Raw genomic sequence first — 22,819 nt, forward strand, 5'->3', positions numbered from 1 at the left:
CTGAGCGCAGGCCAGATAGCGGGCTACAACTGGAAGCCTGACGTCTGCTGCAGCCACAGTTTCCAGTCCATCGCTGCATCCACGCTCCGGCCTTCCCTCTCGTTGTCGCGCTCCTTATACGACGACGGTCCGTCGTTTTGGGGGAGGAATGCTATGGCGTAAAGTCAAGCGCTGTCACCCCAGTCGGGAACGATAGAGCAGACAGGGCTGTGAAGAAGACGTCACCCAATATCACGCTGACCCACCTCCGTCTACAACGACAACGCGGCAGCTGCGGCCTTCAGGGGAAGAGAACATGCGCGCCACTCCCAGCTTGTCGCGGCCATTTCTATATCAGAGATTAGTCACATCAAGACCAGTGACTTAGGAATTGTGTATGCTGAAGAGATTTCTTTCTTGCATGTCGCCCTTTGCTTGCAGAGTTAAGTAATGTGATTGATTCATTTCGTAATAAAACTGTTTATTACGATTTGCTACAAGTATTGTCTAGTGATCGGAGAAGGAGATTTCCTAGGCCACCGGATGTCGACAGCTTGGCAGTATACAACAAAATTCAGTCTGGAATCGGAACTAATGTGTTGTAAGTACTGGTAATAATACCAATTTTTAACTGCAGACACAAGTTGCTGGACTGTCAGCACATTAGGTACAGAAGTAAATTCAGTGAAAGATCTCAAATGAAGATGTAATTTAAGTACAGAGCTTATGTGTCAGCAATCTGGATATAAGGAAATTTATAAGAGTTTTATATAAGTTCCACATAGCACCAAACATGCACCTAAAAAGTATTTTTCAGTAAAAAAATATTGTAGAAAACTGGTGTTCGTTAGTAATCGAGAATTATTCAGTTTGTTTTGAATTTTCAGCAAAAGGAGAGTCCCCGTTTGAACTTACAGTCGTCTATAAGCACTCTTGGTGCAATGGTACTTGGGTCGTTGGTTGTACTATGTAAATATGGGTGCAAACCAAGGCTGCAGGATAAACTTTTCTGTATTATTTATTTTATAAGTAACAAAGGTCACATAGAAGGCTTCTTCTATTTTACTTCACAGTCGTTTGCACTATATTTGATCCTAGGATGTCTACTAGCCGCTGGTGGTTGTTCCGCTTGGCTAGGTCCAGCGGCGTGTCCCCATCGTCATTCCTGACTTCTCTGTCAGCCCCTGCCTCCAGTAGCGCAGTCGCCGCGTCTGGGTGGCCACGCCGTGCCGCATCGTGCAGTGGTGTGTTCCCATATTTATCCTTGGCGTTATGGTTGGCAGGGGATGCTGCCAGCAGCCGCACCACGGGTGCTTGGCCATTCCATGCAGCCTGATGCAGAGGCGTGTTCTGCCAGCGGTCCCTGGCGTTGACATCAGCTCCATCCTCCAGCAGACGCCTCGCCACCTCCAAGTGTCCCCTGGCTGCTGCCCAGTGCAGTGAGTTCTGCTGGTTCTCGTCCATCACCTCCACGTCCGCCCCCACTGTCAGCAACCTTCGCACCTTGCTCACTGACCCCTCCTTAGCTGCTGCAATCAGCAATCTGCCCTTCTCTTCTCCAGAAAGATCCCTGCAACAAAAGGAGAATACTTACAAATAGCTCCAAACGCACACGCCCGAGGATGAAACACTATGGCCAAAGCAGAACTGTGATGAGTCCCTTAAAGTCAAGAAGGTTACTGCAATGCACTGGTGTCGAAAATTAAAGCTTCTAAATGCGATTTCCCGTCCTGTGTCCAATTCACGATGTAATCATGCAAACTGTCAACAGATATCTGCACAACCGTGTTCTACACGGAAGTTAGCATTCCAGTCAAAGGACAACCACGCCCACGACGAAGTCAGTGCAGCTAGCAATAGGGTAGTGTTTGCTGGGTACTCCCACATCCGCAATCGCTGTAGACGCAGTCACAGATGGTGCAGTATGGTGCAGAGAAGATGCATACCAGGCTCTCCGCAGTGGAGGGCCATAGGAAGAATGGGAGGAGGACAGTCACAACCTGATGTGGTCTGATGGCTTGATGTGAATCGCACTGTTGTTTCTCAGATGTGGCGACTGTTCGTAGAGACGGAAACTGTATCTCGAGGGCAGATCACATCTGATACGAGAAAGGGAGGACCGTTATTTGGTTAAAAGGGCATCACGGTACTGCCTTACTACTACACAGCAACTGGCACCTCACCTTGCAGGATGCACTGGATGTGCTGTATCTAGGCAAACGTTACACAGAAGATCTCACCAGAGTGCGACTTATTGTCAGGGGCCCATTGTTTATGTACCTCTGACACTTCATAGAAAGAAATGTGTAGAGTGAAGTCGTCAACATCCCACCGAATGGCCGAACAGTGGGCCAATGTTATCTTCACAGGTGAGTCCCAAAATGGTCTGGAGAGTGATTCTCGACGGATTTTCATATGGAGGGAACGTGGAACAGGATTTCGTGACCCAAATATCGTGCAAAAGAGACTGATATCTGGGTGGTTCTTTAATGGTGTCCTCAGTGATTACGTGGACTACATGAACACCTCTTCATGACATTGTATGGGTGAATTGGCAACTCCTGTCAGGTATCGTGACGAGATCTTGGAACCTCATATGCCGTCGTTGCGAGGTGCTGTGGCCTACCACTTCGTATTGATGGACGATGAAGGTATGCCCCATAGAGATCAGCAGATTGACATTTTCTTGGAAATGGAAGATATTGCACACCTGGGATGGTAAGCCCGATCTCCCAATTTGAATCCCATAGAGCATATCGTAGATACACACCTCTACCAGAAAACTTCAGTGAGTTTGTTAAAGCTTTAAAATACTGTGCACGGCAGAGTACACAAGAGGATGTAGAAAATCGTACATTCAAGGCTACAGCGAAGAGACAAAAGAGAAATACGAAACGTATTGTGGTCTTTATGATGCCAACCCATTCTCCCCATAAACAATGGAGGCGGGCGAAGAAGTCATAACAACAATGATTGAAAATAGAAGACAGAAGTGGTAACACACTGTAGAAAGCATTAACATGACTGACAGTAGTCGGAAAGCGTAGAGACTGCTCAAAAATTAGATGGTATACCTGCAGGTACACCAGGCTTTGCTGGCGGTACAGCAAACCAAATAGCCTCCCAACCGCTGAAAAACGGTAAAGCGAAACACAGACTGAAGAAAGGGCATACGAGTAGACTAAATGCTTTCCAAGAAGAAAATAATGATACACTCGATCATACATTTACAATATCAGAACTGAAAGAAGCAATCAAAAGTTTAAAGATTGGTAAGGCCGCAGGCGTAGATGATATTGAAAATGAACAGATGATACGTCTTGGTGTTCGCTCTAAATTGTGGCTGTTGGAGTTTATGAACTACTGTTGGACAACTGGACGAAATCCTGAAATCTAGGGACAGGCAAAAATAACTGCAATTTTTAAGCCTGGTAGGGACCCAGAAGATCCTAAGAGTTATCGGCCAATCTCTCTGTTGTGTACAACACACAAACTGTTTGATACTAAGCAGATTCAAAGAGCTTACTGAGGGCATCCTAATAAAAGAGCAAGCAGGATTTCGGCATGGCAAATCTTGTACCAGTCAAGCTCTCAGCCTAATCCACTATATTGGAGATGGGTTTGAGAAAAGAGTTACTATGGGGATCGTGTTTATAGATATTATGGAAGCATATGATACCTTCTACCTCAGAAATCTCTTTGCAAAAGTGGAAAAAACAACAAAACGCCCTCAATTGACTGCTGTACTCGAATCAGTTCTATTTAACAGAAGGTATTTTGTTGAGTTCCATGGTAACAAGAGCAGATGGAGACTACAAAATGATGGGCTTCCCCAGGGCAGTGTTATTGCCCCCATGTTATTCAATATTTATACAAATGACCAGCCTATTAGTCCGTGGTCAAGATCTTTCATTTATGCTGATGATAGGGCAATAGCAGCTCAGGCATAAAACTACAAGGATACTGAGGAAATACTAGCAAAGAACCTGGAAAATCTCACCAACTATTACAATGAAAATCAGTTGAATCCCAATCCAAGTAGGACCCAGACTCGCCTATTCCATCTTAACAACAGAGAGACGAAACAAGAACTGAATGTTTGGTGGAATGTCACAAGATTAACACACTGCCCTCTCCCAGTGAACTTGGGAGTTACTCTTGTAGGACACTGTCATTCAAGTGGCACATTGAGAAGAGCAGGGCAGAAATCCAATCACGGAATAACTTACTTGGCAAGCTAACAACATCAAAATCTCGACCTAATCCAAAAGTTTTACGCACCACCGCAATGGCACTCTGTTACTCTGCTGCTGAGTTTGCAAGCTGGACACTGTCCTGAACCAGAGGTGTAGACATATTACTGGATGTCTTAAGCCAACAAGAGTAGAACACCTATACTGCTTGTCAGGAATTGCTCCGCCAAATGTCCGACGTTCAATACAGAGCAGAATTGAACGAACAAAACAGGTTCAAAATCAACATCATCTGCTCCATGGGTACCAAATGCTACCAAAACGGCTTACGTCAAGAAGTAGTTTTCTCCACTCAACCGAACCACTCACAGGTTCACCAAAAACTTCTAGAAAAAGGCTGTGGCAGGAACAACAAGAATATGCACACGATTCTGAGGAAGTGCTGTCATCAGGTGCGGAACTTGTGTGGGAGAGATGGAAAACCCTGAACAGGCTATGTTCAAGAATGGACAGATGTAACAGAAATCTGCACAAGTGGGGAATTAGTGAAAGTGCTTTGTGTCCGTGTGGGAACATCCAGACGATGAACCACCTGCTTCAATGTCCATTACTAAACCATCCAAGAGCGTGCACGGCCCAAGACCTGATGGCGTGCAGCAAAGTAGCGAGGGCATATGTGGACTTCTGGAAGAATGAAAAGGGAAACAAAGACTGTAAAAAATTGTATTATACTGTATATAGTTTTCGGTGAATTTTATTTTATAAATTAGCATTGTAATATTGTAAATTTTATAGAGGACAAATTATTCTATAATGTGTGGATTTATTGTAAATTGTTTGTAGTACGCATACGAAATATATGTAGTAGTGAGATGGGTTGCATCACACAAGCATCCACCAACAATTCCATAAGACTTGAGAGCAGTGATGCAGGAGGAATGGTGTTATTGCCTCCACATGAGATTGATGACATCATTCACAGCTTGCCTTGTCGATGTCAGGGTTGTATGAGCCAGAGGTGGTCACAGCCCATGCTGAGCACATTATCCAGTTGTTGGATTGTGTTTGCAAATCTGTTAAGTTGGAAAAAACGAAGAACATTTTTTCTACCTTTATGCATATTGTAGTTGTTGATGTTACTTGTTCTTAACATTTTCCCTACTTTACTATCACCTGTTTGTACTATTTTACGGCAAAATAAACGCAACCTCGCAAAACTTCAATTTGTTGCTTTAATTTTGGACACCAGTGTACATCGAATTTCATGCGCTTTTCATACCATTCAAATTACTAGGCAATCTGGATCTTGGCTGCGTGAATACACTAAAGACCTGACAGCATTTACATACACTGTTCAGGTTCTTGCGATCTTCCGGCCAGAGACAGCATTGATGCAGCTCTCCATGCTACTCTACCGAGTGCAAGCTTATTGATCTCCAAATAACTACTGCAACCTACATCCTTCTGAATCTGTTTTGTGTATTCATTTCTTGGTCTCTGATTACGATTTTTAGCCTCCAAACTGCCCTCCAGTACTAAATTTGTTATCCCTTGATGCCTCAGAACATGTCCTACCAACCGATCCCTGCTTCAAGTTGTGTCACAAATTCCTCTTCTCCCCAATTATGTTCGGTACCTTCTCATCGGTTATACAGGGTGATTCAAAAAGAATACCACAACTTTAAAAGTGTGTATTTAATGAAAGAAACATAATATAACCTTCTGTTATACATCATTACAAGTAGTATTTAAAAAGGTTTTTTTTTCACTCAAATACAAGTTCAGAGATGTTCAATATGGCCCCCTCCAGAGACTCGAGCAATATCAACCCGATACTCCAGCTCGTTCCACACTCTCTGTAGCATATCAGGCGTAACAGTTTGGATAGCTGCTGTTATTTCTCGTTTCAAATCATCAATGGTGGCTGGGAGAGGTGGCCGAAACACCATATCCTTAACATACCCCCATAAGAAAAAATCGCAGGGGGTAAGATCAGGGCTTCTTGGAGGCCAGTGATGAAGTGCTCTGTCACGGGCTGCCTGGCGGCCGATCCATTGCCTCGGGTAGTTGTGCTTCTTGTTTGAGCTGAGGGAACAGCCAATTCTCTAACATCTCCAGATACTGTAGTCCAGTTACAGTAGCACCTTCGAAGAAAAAGGGACCAAAAACTTTATTGGCTGAAATGGCACAGAAAACGTTCACCTTAGGCGAGTCACGTTCATACTGAGTTGTTTCCCGTGGATTCTCAGTGCCCCATATACAGACATTGTGACGGTTGACTTTCCCGTTAGTGTGGAAAGTTGCTTCATCACTAAACACAATCTTTGAAACGAAAGATTCATCTGTTTCCATTTGAGCAAGGATAAAATCACAGAAATCGATTCTTTTAATCTTATCAGCTGCAGACAGTGCTCGAACCAATTTCAGACGATAAGGTTTCATAACTAACCTTTTTCGTAGGACTCTCCATACAGTTGATTGTGGAATTTGCAGCTCTCTGCTAGCTCTGCGAGTCGATTTTCCTGGGCTGCGAACAAATGTTTGCTGGATGCGTGCTACATTTTCATCACTCGTTCTCGGCCTTCCAGAACTTTTCCCTTTGCACAAACACCCATTCTCTGTAAACTGTTTATACCAACGTTTAATACACCACCTAACAGGAGGTTTAACACCATACTTCGTTCGAAATGCACGCTGAACAACTGTCGTCGATTCACTTCTGCCGTACTCAATAACACAAAAAGCTTTCTGTTGAGCGGTCGCCATCTTAGCATCAACTGACGCTGACGCCTAGTCAACAGCGCCTCAAGCGAACAAATGTACAACTAAATGATACTTTGTAGCTCCCTTAATTCGCTGACAGATAGTGCTTAGCTCTGCCTTTTGTCGTTGCAGAGTTTTAAATTCCTAAAGTTGTGGTATTCTTTTTGAATCACCCTGTATTATATACCCACCTAATCCTCTGCATTCTTCTGTAGCACCACATTTCGAAAGCTTCTATTCCCTTCTTGTGTAGACTATTTATCATCCAAGTTTCACTTCCATTCATGGCTACACTGCATACAAATACTTTCAGAAACGACTTCCTGACACTTAAATCCTTACTCGCCATTACCAGATTTCTCTTCTTCAGAAACTCTGTCCTTGCTATTGCCAGTCTACAGTTTATATCATATCTGTTTCGACCATCATCATTTTGCTCCCCATATAGCAAATCTCATTTACTACTTTAAGCGTTTCATTTCGTAATCTAATTCCCTCAGCATCACCTAATTTAACTTGGTTATATTCCATTATCCTCGTTTTGCTTTTGTTGATGTTCATCTTATATCCTCTTTTCAAGACACTGTCCATTCTGTTCAACTGCTCTTGTAGGTCCTTTTACGTCACTGACAGAATTACAATGTCATCAGCAATTTCTTTTAATTCCTACTCCAAATATTTCTTTTGTTTCCTTTACCGATTGCTCAATATACAGATTGAATAACATTTGGGACAAGCTACACAATAGGATCAAAACTATCTAAACACCTCTATCTAATGTGTGATTGACCAACAAATGTAATGAAAGGACGATCTGCCAGTATAAAAGGAGGCAGAGACATGTGTTGTCAGCAGAGAATCAGAAATAGCAGAATGAGTCCATCAGGGAGGTTCAGTAATTTCGAATGTGACCTGAGTAACAAATGTACCAGTAATATTTCGACCCTTACACAGTAGCCCTTGTGAATGGAAATGCAAAGGAACAACCATAGCAAAAGGTAGAAGAGGCGGATCCATGCACCGACCAATAGGGACCATGGAGCTTTATGGAGGGTCGTTGTAAAAAATCGCATGAAACACTGCAGCCAGCATAACGACTGTCCACAGGGAGGTAAAAAGAAGGGGGTAAAATGGTCGAGTAGCTCCCCCCCCCCCCCCCAATGAGCCACACATATCTGCAGTCAGTACTAAGCAACACTTACGGCTGTGTAAAGCGTAATGCCTCTGGACGATGAATGAGTGGAAACGAATTGTCCAGACAGATGAACCACCTGTGGCAGTCCGATGGAAGGTTCTGTTTTTGGTTGATGACTATTACCTGCCATTTTGTGTAATGCCAAAAGTGAAGGAGTGAGAAGGTGGCGTTACATTATGGGGTATATCCATGGTTATGTTATTATTCCCCTATTGAGCTTAAGAGGACACTAAATTCGACAGCATATCAATCACGTTTTCCAGCTTTATGTACTGCATACAATACAGTATCATTGTTTGTATTAGCAAGACAGTGCTCCTTGTAATAAATCATTATCTGTCACGTGACAGTTTGTGGACAACAGCATTCCATGAATGTACTATTCTGCCATGAATTCCGAGCTAAATCCAATGTAGCTGCTTTGGGATGAGTTAGAAGCAGACTTCGCTGCAGATTGAAGAGTCCAACGTTGAGGAAGGATGGGTTCTAATTTTTCCACTGAAATTCAGACCCATTACTGAAAGTTTCCTCAGCAGAGTCAAAGCCTTCATAGAGATGAAACTTAGACATATGCCTTATTAATGTTCACTAATGAGTGTCCAGAATCTGTCGATGTAACTGAATGTCTACTGAGAAACGGGCCATGTTATTTGCATGTGATGGCAACACCTACATTTTGATGTTACAAACTGTGTGTTGCAGCTTCAGGAATAACGTGTAAAACTTTCTTTCTGAACTAAAGACAATTAAATACAAATAATTTTTATTAATCTGCCAAATGAAATTGTTTTAGCCAGTAGTTATCCAATTGATTTGATGTGGCCTGCCACGAATTCCTCTCTTGCACCAACCTTCATCTCAAAATAGCCGATACACACTACATGCTCAATTAACTCCTGGATGTAGGCCAATCTGCCTTTCTCTTCAGTTTCTACATCCCCTTCGTCTTGTCAGTCTTTCCCCATGTCACTAATTCTGCGAAGTATTCCCTCATTCCATATCCAACATGCCCACCTAATTTTCAACACTTTTCTCTAGCACCATATCTCAGACGCCCGTAGTCTCCTCAGTCCCAGTGTTTTGCCACTGTCTACTATTCAGTATCATAAAAGTAGTTCTCTAAACATAGATTCTCATAAATTTATTCCTCAAATTATGACCTTTGTTTCATAGTAGTAGAATTATGTTGGCTAGTTGTACCAATTTTGCCTTTGCTAGTATGCTTTTTATGTCCTTCTTGTTTTGTATATCATGAGCTATTTTGCTTCCAGAATTTCTTAATATCGTCTACTTCATGACCACCAATTTAAATGTAAAAAATTCCAATATCTGCTACTTCTCATTAGAAATTTATTTCCGTGGTTCATTCTCAATTAATATTCCTTACTCATCAGACTCTCCATTCAATTCAACTTTCTCTGAGAACAGCAATGTCATCAACAAATTTTTTCTTAGGCATCCTTTCACTGTTAATCTGAATCCCACGCTTGAACCTTTATTATATTTCCATCACAGCTTCTTCGATGAATAGATTGAATAGTAGGGGAAACGACTGCACCCTGTCTTACACACTTTTAATCTGAGCACTTTGTTCTTTATCTTCCAGTATTCTTCCCTCTTGGTTCTTGTACATATTGTAACCTACCTGTCTTTCCCTGTAACTTACTTACATTTACGTAAGACTTTCGAAGATCCTGCAGAATTTTATATTGTCGAATGCTTTTTCTAGGTACAAAAACTTTTGACTGTGTTTTGACTTTTCGTCAGACTTGCTTCCATTATCAAGTACAACTTTCGAACTGCCTCTCTGGCGCCTTTACCTCTCCTAAAACCAAACTGACCGTCATCTGACAGTTTCTCAATTTTCTGTTCCATTCTTATTTATATCATTCTCATCAGCAGCTCGGATGTGTGAGTTCCAAAGACGACTGCGCTTTTGTTTTCACAATTATCTGCCCTTGTTACCTCTCGAAATATGTGGATTATTTTTTTCTGAAAGTGTAACGGTACATTGATTCTACACTCTAACTTGGATAGTCGTAGGGTGCCACTTTCCCCTGTGAACTCAGTAGTCATGATTAAATTTTATGTATCCTTTTAGCTTTACGTGTTATCAAATCGACCAGAGTTCTTTTAAATATTGCCTGTAACAGTACATCCTCTATATCTTCCACGGCAACACAGATTGCTTCCTCCTCCATGTCATCAGAAAAGTTCCTCCTTCATAGGAGCTGTCAATGTAATCTTTCCATTTATCTGCTCTCTCTTCTGACGTTGGGAATGGAATTCCCATGGTAATTATTATTTTGACTTTTCTATATTCTGTGTCAGTCATTCCTACGACTGTTTGTGTAAAGTTTTGTCTTAAGTTTTCTGCAGTTATTTAGCCTTGGCTACCTAGAACATGGTACATATGTCAATCCTAAATGACTTTCATTGAGGTGACAAGTTGTGCAAAAGTGATGTGCACACACGAAGATAGCAGTAGTATCGTGTACACAAGATATGAAAGGGCAGTGCACTGGTGGAGCTATCATATGTAATCAGGTGATTCATGTGAAAAGTTTCCGACGTGATTGTGACCATATGTCCACACAGCGAGAATTAACAGATTTTTCACACCGAACGGTAGTTGAAGCTAGACGCATGAAACATTACATTTCGGAAATCGTTAGGGAATTCAGTATTCCAATATCCACAGTGTCAAGAGTGTGCCGAGAATACAAAATATCAGGCATTACCTGCCACCACGGTCAATGCTGTGGCTGACAGCCTTCAGATAGCGACCTAAAGCAGCGGCTTGTACATAGGTTGGTCAGTGCTAAGAGACTAGCAACACTGCGTGAAATAACCGCAGAAATCAATGCAGAAGGTACTACCAACGTATCTGTTCGGAAGTGCGGCTAAATTTGGCGTCAATGGGCTGCGGCAAAAGATGACCAATGCAAGTGCATTTACTAACAGTATGTTATCACCTGCAGCTCCTGATCTCATGACCACTGTCCCAACGTTCATTAGAGTATCGCGTAAAAATGTGAAGTAAGTCGTTCAAGAACTTTTTGAGATTTTGGTAACATTGTTAACAACGTCTTTTACTTTCGAAATAGTACATACAATGAAGGACTGCAGCACCAAGATAAAGGTGTGCGACATTAACGAAAGTTGGTAGGCGTGTTTCTACATCTGAATGATGATGACTTTTTGCGGCAGTCACGTCGCTTAAGAGTGGTGCTAGTAGCACCATTGTGAGGAAGCAAATGAAGCCTGCTTTAATTATACGCTGTAACGGGCTTTAGCGTTAGTTACATTTTGAGACTGGACTTAGTGAGTTTATGTAGGGAAAAAATGTCTTTGAGACGACAAAGACGCATTTATCAACATCTCATAGGGATTAAACGAAGTCTGTAATAGGGCTACGAGATTCTGGTTGTTCCTTCCGTGATGTAGAAATATTTCACAGTAATGTAGCCACTATACATGCCTGCTGGCAGCGGTGATCAGAAGAATTTCGGTAGCAAGAAGACTGGGTTACAGACGGCCACGTGGGACTACTGAGAGGGGAGACCATCGTGTTCTGCGTATTACTCTGGCGCATTGTAATACAACTCCAGCAGCAGTTTGAGCAGCAGGTGTTACCAAGTAACACAATGAACTCTTACAAATGGGTTACTTTAAAGGCAACTCCGAACCAGATGCCCTGTAACATGCGTCTCACTGATCCCAAACCACCAGCCTCGCTGGCTGTAATGGCCATGTTTTGATTAGGCCATTTCGGGGCTTACAACCAGCCTTTCTGTGTGTTCAAACAGATTTCGGGCTTGCAGCCGGTCGTTCAATACGTCGCACGGTATTTCAACTGGGCACCTGCCAGTCATCTTCAGGTGAGCCGTCGCAGACTGGCGAAAACGGCCCCCGTTCCGCAATATATAGCGTGCTGTAACTATTCTGCGCATGAGTCGAAAACTTGGTAGTTGAAGCACACTGCCCTCCGGCAGCGCCCTCGATGGTGGAATAGCGGAACTCCGTCACCATCTGCGTTGCTGTTTGCCACGGCCGTCGACGCACTCTGTCGTATTCGATTTGAGCAAATCGTGGAGATGATGGGATTCCATGCACTGTCCAGCTGGTAGCCGCTGTCACGGTTTAACAGATTTTCCGCCAGTCGTATTTCTACGGATTCTTTAATAATGGAGTCCCAGAAAGACGTTGCTGTGGACAAAATCATTGTTTTCTCATACTCCATTGAATGTCCAGTAGCAATATAATGTTCAGCAATAGCGGACTTGCTTGGCTGCAAAAGGCGGGTGTAACGTTGATGTTCAGTGCAGCGTTCTTTCACGGTGCGTGTGGTTTGACCTATGTAAGCCATACCACATTGCCACGATATTTTGTAAATTCCGGCCTTTCGTAGCAACAGATTGTCCTTAACGGATCCCACAAGGTCCGCAATCTTCGATGGTGGGCGGAAAACTACTTTTACCTGAAATTTTCGGAGGATTCTTGCTATTTTAAACCACGTGTTGCCAACGAAAGGAAGAAAAGCTAAAGATTGTTCCGGCATGTTCTCCTCTTTATTCACTTCCTGCTTCTTAGTTTTAACTGTTAGTGCCCTGTTAATCTGCCGGATGGAATACCCATTTTCACTTAATACTGTCTTTAGATGGGCGAGTTCTTGAGGTAAGCTATCTAGATCTGGGACAGTATGAGCTCTATGAACAAGTGTTTTAAGCAAACTCATGGTTTGCTATGGGTGATGGCAACTCGATGCTTGCAGGTACAAATCAGTATGAGTGGGTTTCCGGTAAACTGAATGCCCTAGAGAACCATCATTCTTCCTTCGAAACAGGACATCCAAGAAAGGCAAACAACCATCTTTCTCTATTTCCATGGTGAACAGGATGTTGCTATGAATGGAGTTGAGGTGATGTAGAAACTCCATTAATTTATCTTCTCCATGAGGCCACACTATGAAAGTGTCATCCACATACCGCCAAAATACTGTTGGTTTCAGGGCAGCCGATTCAAGCGCTCCCTCTTCAAAATCCTCCATAAAATGGTTGGCCACCAAAGGAGACAGAGGACTACCCATGGCGACACCGTCATTCTGTTCAAAATATTCTTGATTAAACATAAAATAAGTTGAGGAAAGAGCATGCCTGAACAAAGCAGTGATATCAATAGGAAACATGCTACCAATCAGTGTCAAATCTGCAAGAGGAACTTTTGTAAAAAGTGAGACGACATCAAAACTTACTAGAAGTTTTACACTGCTAAGACGAAGAGCCCCCAGTCTATTGATAAAATCAGCTGAAAAAAACTCACAGCCTTTCTGTGTGTTAACACACTGGACCTACATCTGGAGTTATGACCTGGGACAGCAGGAACATTCTCATGGTTATCCCACACACCTTGTCTGTTTCAATCTGGTGATTCGACCCATTCTACTGCCATTAACGAACAGCATTCCAGGGGCAGTTTTTCAACAGGATAACGCTCGCTCACTTACCGCTCTTGTAACCTAACATACTCTATAGAGTGTTGACATGTCTCTTGGCACGCTCGATCACCAGGTCTGTTTCCAACAGAGTAGATATGGGACATCATCATACAGTTCCTCTGGCATCATTCACCCACAGCATTAATCGTCCCTGTACTTACCAACCAAGTGCATCAGGCATCGAACTCCATTTCAAATACTGACATCCGATACTTGAGCAACACAATGCATGCATGTCTGCACGCTTGCATTCGACCTCCTTACAGTGCTCCAGCATTTCACGTTTCCAGTGGCTTATCTCGCACTTACATTAACTTGCGATCTTGCAGAGTTAATCAGTTAAATATGTTACCCTGGCAAATGTATTCCCGACGCTTCACTATTCTATATTAACAGGTTTTTGGTTTTGTGATTCTTTTCCATCTGTGTATTTATGATTGTAAACTATTTTTGTTTAAAGCTGTTCACGCTTTTAGTCTCCCAAAGCCTATGTTTATGTAGGACCTCTTCCACCTCAGCCGTCTGATACCGAAGAAAAAAGGAAGCCTTGGCTCTCTTCTCCCCGTACATTGTTATTCACATTACTACCATGTTACGCACGATCTGCTATCCATCCTGGCTTTTTTAGCTCTCTTTCAACACACTTTTCACTCCATTATCGAGTATTGTCTTAATATGTTTCATTTCCTGCTCTTAATATTTTATATCCTCATGCTGATGTTTCTCTGTTGCTGTTTAGCCAGCTTTCTCCTCTTTTTATGTCAGTCTTTTTATGCTGGAACATTCTTTCCTTTCCATGTCTTGTCTCTTGTCCAACAACAATAATTTATTTTCTAATTTGTTTTCTGCTCATTTTCTCCTGAGCTTCTGCCAATTTTATGTCTAGTACGTACAACATAATTTACAGACGTTGCCTGACATCATATTCATTAATTATTATTGATTATGCTGCATCATCTTACATTGACGAGTTTCTGGCTCATCTACACAGTCTTCTTCGCTGATCTCTCTATCTTTAGTCTTTCCTGCTACACTTACTTCTCGTTGGTTGTCTTCTTATGTCAAATGGCTGATGCTATTTGTATTCGACAAATTGGGTAAATACCTATCAGTATCTTATAAAATTTCAGCGTACATTCTCTGTATCTTTCTATATTATCAGACCCATGGATTATGTTTTGTTGACTGCCTGTGTGCATAAAGCTTTTAGACTGGGAAAAGTATTCTGAGAAGTATTTGCTCAATTTGGTGCAAACATTAAATGTAAGACATCGTACATCTGTGGCTGACCATAATAGGTAATTAAAGCCCGAAATCCTTGAATCACTGGGAGAGAATATGTTTTCATAAGTCCACTGAAACATTACTGATCCCATTCTCATTGTTAAACTACTTGGTAAGGTCAGACTCATCTATTGTCCAGTAACTTGTTGGATTCTGCTCTCATTAATTGTAAAGGCATTTGAATACTCTGAATTGCCACTTTTAGGCCTGTAGAATTCAGGTATCAACTGAAATGTGTCCTGCAACAATATCAGTTCACTATCAGACAGGATTATTTTACAAAGCGTCAGTCAAATATCGGTGACTACCACTATAGATCTATGATTTCAAATAAGAAAAGTGAAGTCACGACGAATTTACACTGAAACTGGTCTGCGATGAATAAAAAGAAAAATTTATGTCAGGTCGCCTGTGAAACTCCCTGAGCTACAGAAGGTTTTACAGCTCTCGACATATGGCTACTGTGTCCATCTCCACTCAACCATGCCCACACAATAGGATTGACAAAATTTTTCGTGATCTAAAATGGCCGCCTTAATCAGTAGGACACCGACAGGTCCGACTTCCACTTTCGTTGAAGCTGTTGTTGCCACGAATGATTCCCAAAAACTGCCACTAGACGTTGCCACATACGTCTCTCGCAGTAGGATATAAGCCACGGATCTCAACTGATTCCGCTCCCTCAGCTGCGGTGTTACCACACACCCTGTGAGAGAATTCCTCATCATACCGTTGGGAGAATAATCGTGGAAATCCAAGATAAGGTTTCTCCCCTCATAGTTAATTCATAAGATAGGAAACCATCTACATCCACGTCTACGTGAGTACTTTGCTATTCACAATAAAGTGCCTGGCGGAGGGTTCTATGAACCACCATCCAGCTGTGTCTTTACCGTTTCGCTCTCGTACGGCGCGCGGGAACAACGAGCACTTAAATTTTTCTGTGCGAGACCTGAGGTCTCTTATTTTATCGTGGTGATCATTTCTCGCTGTTTAGGTGGGTGCCAACAGAATGTTTTCACAATCGGAGGAGGAAACTGGTAGTTGAATTTAATGATAAGATCCTATCGTAATGAAAAACGCATTTGTTTTAATGATTGCCAATCCAATTCACGAATCATGTCCGTGGCACTATCTCCACTACTTCGGGGTAATAAAAAATGAGCTGCCCCTCTTTAAACTTTTTCGATGTCATTCGTCAGTCCCATCCGATGCGGATCCCACACGGTACAGCAGTACTCCAGAATAGGGCGGACAAGCGTAGTGTAAGCAGCCTCTTTAGCAGACCTGTTCCACCTTTTAAGTGTTCCGCCAATGATTCGCAGTCTTTCGTTTGCTCTACCCACAACAATATCTACGTGATCGTTCCGGTGTAGGTTATTTGTAATTGTAATCCCTAAGTATTTAGTTGAATTTATAGCCTTCAGGTTTGTGTGAATTATCGCGTAATAGAAATTTTGTGGATTTCTTTTAGTACTCGTGTGAATAACTTCATACTTTTCTTTGTTCAGGGTCAATTGCCACTTTTCGCTCCATACCGATATCGCATCTAAATCATTTTGCAAGACGGTATATGACAGCATCATCTGCAAACAATCTAAGAGGGCTACCCATATTACCTCCTACGTCGTTAATATAGATCAGGAACGACAGAGGGCCTATAACAATTCCTTGGGGAACGCCCGATATTACATCTGCTTTACTTGGCGCCTTTCTGACAGTAATCGCGAATTCAGTCGCGCAACTGAGGCAATATTCAATAGGCACGCAGTTAGGCTAGGAAAGCCTTCAGGAAATCTAAAAATATGGAATCTTTTGACATCCCCTGTCGATAGCACTAATTACTTCACAAGTATAAAGACCTAGTTGTGTTCCACAGGAAGCCCTTGCTGATAATGTGTCAATAAATCGTTTTTTTCGAGGTAATTCATAATGTTCAGACAGCATATGTTCCAAAACCCTACTGGAAATCGACGTTAGTGATATGGGCCAGTAATTCAGCGGATTACTCCTATTTCCCTTTTTGTGTACTGGTGTGACATGAGCAGTTTTCCAGTCTTTAGGTACGGATATTTCTGTGAGCGAGCTGATGTATATAATTGCTAAATATGGAACTTTTATGACAGCATATTCTGAAAGGAACCTGACACATACAATCTGGATCGGAGGCCCTGCCTTTATTAAGTGATTTAAGCTACTTTGCTACACCGAGGATATCTGCTTATATGTTTCTCACTTTGAAGTTATTCTTAATAGGAATTCAGGAATATTTATTTCTTCTTATTTGGTCAAGGCGTTTCGGAAAACTATGTATAATAACTCTACTTTAGTGGCACTGTCACCAGTGACTTCACCATTGTTATCACACAGTGAAGGTTATTCACTGCTTCTTTCCACTAGTGTGCTTAATGTATTACCAGAACATCTTAGGGCTTTCTGCGAGATTACTAGACAGAGTTTTCTCTGAAAACTGAAATTGCTCCCAACACACCAGCACAGTCGTTAATTTTGGGGAAATATTTAGTGTTATCTTACACAAGTCAGCTGTGTTAGGAACTGAAAACGAGTCATGTAACAAACCTGTAGAGGGGTGTATGGATCCCCTTATATCCTTGCCTCGTCGAACGTCACAATTAATGAAAGGAAAAACTTTATACGAGAACTACAACTTCTGCTTCGTCAAAAACGTAAAATAGCGACATTCGATTTCTTGACTTTATCACTTGGCTAACTGCCCAACATGTCGCGTTGTGATTGTGGTCAGTCTACACGTTAAGTGGCTGAACTCACCGCAGGAGAGAGATGGCGACGTCATCAGGCTGGGGAGTCGTCTGGGGAGAGGTGGGGGACACAGCTGTGGCTGGGCTCCGGCCGTCGTCGCTGTGGCCACTGTGCGGCTGCGAGGAGGGGCCGGTCCTGCTCTCTCCAGCGCTTGGCGTGCTGCGCAGAAGGAACACTGCTTCCAAAACGGTTTTCACATCGAGTCCAGTGGGCAGATTACCACAGACTGTACAGCTGAGGTACTGTCCACACACAGATAATAGAACACACACTGCCAACGACAGTAGTGGCCCACGCAAGATGAATGACAGCATTCAGGTAATCATTCATCTTCCTTCTCCTCATTTTCTCATACCTGTAGCCTAGCATATTACACAATATTTGGTACAAAGTAAAGCATAAATATAAGATGTGTACAAAGCTCAACAACTGTGCTTACAACACCAATTGGTCAACATAATTTCAATACACAACAGCGTATATCACAAAAAAAAATTTGAATGTCAGTAACCCTTAAATGCACTTAATGTGGTACTACCGTCATGAGATGGTATTTGTAGCTCGTATGTTAAGCGGGTTGGACGTCAAGCGGGCCGACATGGAGCAGAAGAGGCACCACAAGATACTAAATTCTACTGTCTATATTTTTACAAATAAATTCATAGAATTTTTGTCAGCATGACCAGGATTCACAATCATAGCAGTGAAAGATCAAAAACACAAGGAAATAAATTTTTTTTACATGTGGAACTTTATAATTTTTTCACTTACTATTGGCTGCATTTTTTGCTATAGGTACACTTTTCTTCATAAGTAAGAGAGATTCTTCGATTAATTTTGCACAGCATACAATCCATACATTAAGGTGTATGAAATTCTAGATTTTGTTTAACTTACAAGAAAATGAATGACCTGCTACATTTTAAACTTCATGTTTAGAAAAAACTCAAATTTTATAGTTAATTATCTCAAACTTTACCACAGTTTTTAATAGAGATGGAAAATTCTAGAGTTTTGCATCAAGGAGTTTGTGTTTAATAAGGATACCACGTTGGAAAAGGAAGGGGATATTTATTTTGGATGTTACATGTACCTGAGAACAGAAATTTGTGTTTTGCAGAAAATGGCCATTAAAGTTTCTGGCAGCATTTGGCATCTTTTAGAACTGTCCATCACCATAAAGAGGGTTTTTTCCATTTTGTGAATCAGTTTTCGTCTTTTCTATGATTCACTTTTTCCGAATTTATCACTTCCAAAAATGATTTACGTGCTTTCACTACACGCTCTCTGTTCATCCCATATAAAGCTTTGATGCAGTTCACTTTGCCCTTGATTCCCATTTTCTCTAAAATATATATCCGGCTTTGCACACCATCATCAAAACATGTAACTGCATCATAAACACCAACAGCAAGTGCATCTCTTCCACACAGAAATTGGTTTTTGGCAATCTTTTCCATGCACATTCATTAAAGCTTTCATTGGTGTTTGGGTGCCGCCATCAAGATAGTCCTTTGTTACACGTATGCCCATCTCTGGCGCAAATATAAACATTCGACTTCTACACAGTGAAATACACGTATGTATGACAGCAGACGTCTGTGGTAAGGGGTGTAGCGCTTCATCTTGGTACACGTAGGACCAAATAGCGTGCCTTATAATCACTGAAATATATGTGTTTTATACATCAAACTATTCAGAAAGATGTATTGTACAAAACAGACATATTTTAGAAAAGTCGATTTTTTAAAAAATTTTTTGACTTCCTACCCGCTTAGAAGACAGGAATCGGCCTATAGGGGGAAGAAATTGGAAACAGGTATCTAAAAATCTCTTTGGGTTCTTTCGTCGCTGTTGTCTGTCAGAATGATGCGAAAATAATCCCAGAACACGAAGAAATGGGATATACATCAAGAAGGAGATGAATTATGCCAGTGATATGATGTTGTGCAAGGTTGTTAGTCTGTGGGATGTCGCTTCCGAACATTATTGGTGACCCAAAACGACACAAGGACGGCAACGCTCGCGTAACGTGAGATGACACGGTGAATGGCGCCAGTTCTGCCCTGGGGCCAGGATGACGACAGCCTAAGTCGCCAGCCGCCCCAGGCGTCGCGTCGCCCCCTGGGTGAACGGCAGACAGCCCGGCGGCTGCATCGTGGGTCACCACTGGGTGAGGCGGATGCTGCGCCGAAAACTGGAGTCGACCTCCATGTCTGTGTACAGCGAGAGAAATTCGAAAGCGCAGAACTGCTCCTTTGCCAAGCACACTACTGTCACAAGGGACGTCATTTCCGTCTCGCCGCTCTCTACTCGCCATCAAAGACAACTGAGGCGTACGGTATTTATGGTATAATGAAAAAGTTGATCTATGAGTACTAGAAGTAGACATATAACATGTAGGGATTAATTCTTATCACTTACTGTTCCATCAAGTCGTTAGACTTCCACGAGTCTTAGACAGAGTGCTCGTACGCCATTACCGCGTAATAGCTGCACTGCGAGTTTTTTCTGTATTATGGTATTTTAATGCCTCACAAGGCGGTGGCAAAATAGCCAAATACAGTATGTCTACAAGGTACAATGTCGTTGATAAATGTTGCATAATATGAAACGAATGAGGTACGATAGAAGACAGTAACCGAATTTTCAGATGTTTAAGTGAATTTTGCCCACTCACAGTGAATAGAAAGAAACGCTTGTTACTTAGTCAGGTCGTGGAATGAGTCATTTTAGATTCAAATTGCCAGTTAATTTATACGTCTATTTGTACTCTAAACATCACCATACAATTACTATTCTTCTTCCCCAAAATGGTAACAAGAAATACAGATTGAGTTATCAGTTCCCACCGATAACCTTTTACAAATTACAAACATAGAAAGTCTTCTACAGAGTAGAAGGAGTTCTCAAGCAGAAACTTTTTCAATTTATTTCCTAATTTTACCATACTGTCTGTTAGACATTCTATATCACAGGGTAAGTGGTCAAAGTTTTTGGTTCAAACCTTAATGGCAACCTAAAGAAAACCTTAATGTTCAGTAATGAATGTAATTTTTTCTTCTATTATTGTAATCATGTACCTCATGGTTCCTTTTGAACTGTAGTAGATTGTTTGCAACAAGCTTCATGAGGGATTAAATATACTGTGAAGCGGTAGTCAGTAGGCCCAACTCCTTAATCAGATGGCTAAGAGACGATCGCGCGTGAGCGCGACATACTAATGTTACAACTCGTTTTTGGGCAATGAGGACCTTCTTTCTTAAAGATGAATTACCCCAGAACATTATTCCATACGACATTGCTGAATGAAAAGAAGCAAAATATGTCAACTTCTAAAATGGCTCTGAGCACTATGCGACTTAACTTCTCAGGTCATCAGTCGCCTAGAACTTAGAACTAATTAAACCTAACTAACCTAAGGACATCACACACATCCATGCCCGAGGCAGGATTCGAACCTGCGACTGTAGCAGTCGCTCAGCTCCAGACTGTAGCGCCTAGAACCGCATGGCCACTCAGGCCGGCTATCTCTTTTCTAAATTTGCTATGATTCTAAGTGCAAATGTAGCTAAACTAAGTTTTTTTTAGGAGTTCCAAAATTTATGTTTTTCCAATTAAAATTCTCATCAATATGGACACCTAAGAATTTTAAACATTTCCGCCCTATGTATTACTTCACCACCATGTGTTACACTTATCACTGATGCAGTAACCCCCAGAGCTGCAGAACTGTATATAATGTGTCTTTGTGAAATTCAGGGTGAGACAATTTGCAGAAAACCAAACAATGATACTTTTGAGAACTTTGTTTACCATTTCTTCCAGGTCTGTATTAATACTGAGAGTGATAACAATACTGTTGTCATCTGCAAAAAGAACTAATTCTGCTTGCTGTACATTAGATGGTAGATCATTAACATATATGAGAAACAGTAGTGGACCTAAGATTGAGCCTTGGGGAACCCCACATGTGATATCCAATAAGTCAGAATTATGTCCCTGAAATCTATTGGTTTAGTTACTACTAAATACAGCTTTTTGCAACCTTTTGGTTAGATATGATAAGATCCATTGGTTGACTACACCATCAACTGTACAAAATTTATCTAGCAGTATATTATGATTTACACCATCAAATGCCTTGGATAGGTCACAGAAAATACCCACCTGTACTGTTTTGTTATTTAATGCTTGTACTATCTGGTGTGTGAACATTTAAATGGCATTCTCAGTAGAGCACCTCTTCTGAAAGGCAAACTGTGATTTGATGACAATATTATTGTTGCCAAGGTGAGATAATCTTCTACAATACATCACCTTCTCAAAAATTTAGGTAAATGATAGAAGCAGTGAAACAGGTCGGTAGTTTCTGATGTCTCTCTTATCTGTGAAATAAAAGGTGTCACATTCGAATTCAAAACTGAACGCTATTCAGTCTGTGAATCCAAAGAAGAATGAAGACACCGTTTGAAACAAGTGTACTGTTACAAGTCACTGTTTCAGAATATATAACTCGATGCGTGACAGATAAATTGAAGCATACCGAAAAAGCGGTGAGATGTCATTCTGGCTTCTTACACAAACACGCCATCAGCTGCAGTGTAACTGATCAGGGTTTCAAATCTCCATGACTGGTAGACTCGACACCACAGCACGTTTATATAATGCCCGTGAACAGTGTCAGATGTTGTGTGATACTTGTGAAGGATACAGAGACACTTTCTACACATGTGTTATCTGCAGCTGACAAAATTTGGAAGCTGCTCCACTCTTGATCTCCAGTTGCATGGCTGGTCTAATTGTGCAGCAATAAGATTTTGGGGCATTTAGATGTTACAATGTAGCAGTGTTGAGTTGCACATGACCACGAGGGCAGGCATTATCGTTGTCAAGGTTACAGTCTATCATGTCTGGTCAAGACAAGGGAAGAATGCTATATTGCATACTGGGCTCACAGTGACCCCTTTACAACTGTGCCTACCATTTGAGACCAAATAATGGTCTTTTATCAGCAATGTGTTATCCTGCACTTTGGTTCAGAGATTCATTTATTGGTTTATTTATGTCATTTTCTCAATACCCTCTCGGGTGGAACAGCGATCATTGCAATTTATAAATAACAGA

At 41.7% G+C, this 22,819-nt stretch overlaps 1 protein-coding gene across 1 annotated transcript; it reads right to left on the reverse strand.

The window, feature by feature from the left end:
- Window positions 1-979: 979 nt before the first annotated feature.
- On the reverse strand, window positions 980-18,390 carry LOC126212607 (poly [ADP-ribose] polymerase tankyrase-1-like). Its single transcript, XM_049940037.1, has 2 exons — window positions 17,702-18,390; window positions 980-1,549 (listed from the first exon to the last, which is right to left on the reverse strand). The coding sequence occupies exons 1-2, from the start codon at window positions 18,004-18,006 to the stop codon at window positions 1,042-1,044; spliced, it is 813 nt and encodes a 270-aa protein (XP_049795994.1). The 5' UTR covers window positions 18,007-18,390; the 3' UTR covers window positions 980-1,041.
- Between the last annotated feature and the right edge of the window lie 4,429 nt (window positions 18,391-22,819).

The sequence above is a fragment of the Schistocerca nitens genome, chromosome 11 (assembly GCF_023898315.1).
Source record: "Schistocerca nitens isolate TAMUIC-IGC-003100 chromosome 11, iqSchNite1.1, whole genome shotgun sequence".
NCBI classification, from domain to species: Eukaryota; Metazoa; Arthropoda; class Insecta; order Orthoptera; family Acrididae; genus Schistocerca; species Schistocerca nitens.

Bases quoted from the DNA above. Each gene is read 5' to 3' on its own strand.
- LOC126212607 (XM_049940037.1), bottom strand. From the start codon at position 18,006: ATGCTGTCATTCATCTTGCGTGGGCCACTACTGTCGTTGGCAGTGTGT. The intron at 1,550-17,701 runs GTGAGTTCAGCC...CTTTTGTTGCAG, and splicing joins GTCGCCATCTCTCTCCTGCG to GGATCTTTCTGGAGAAGAGA.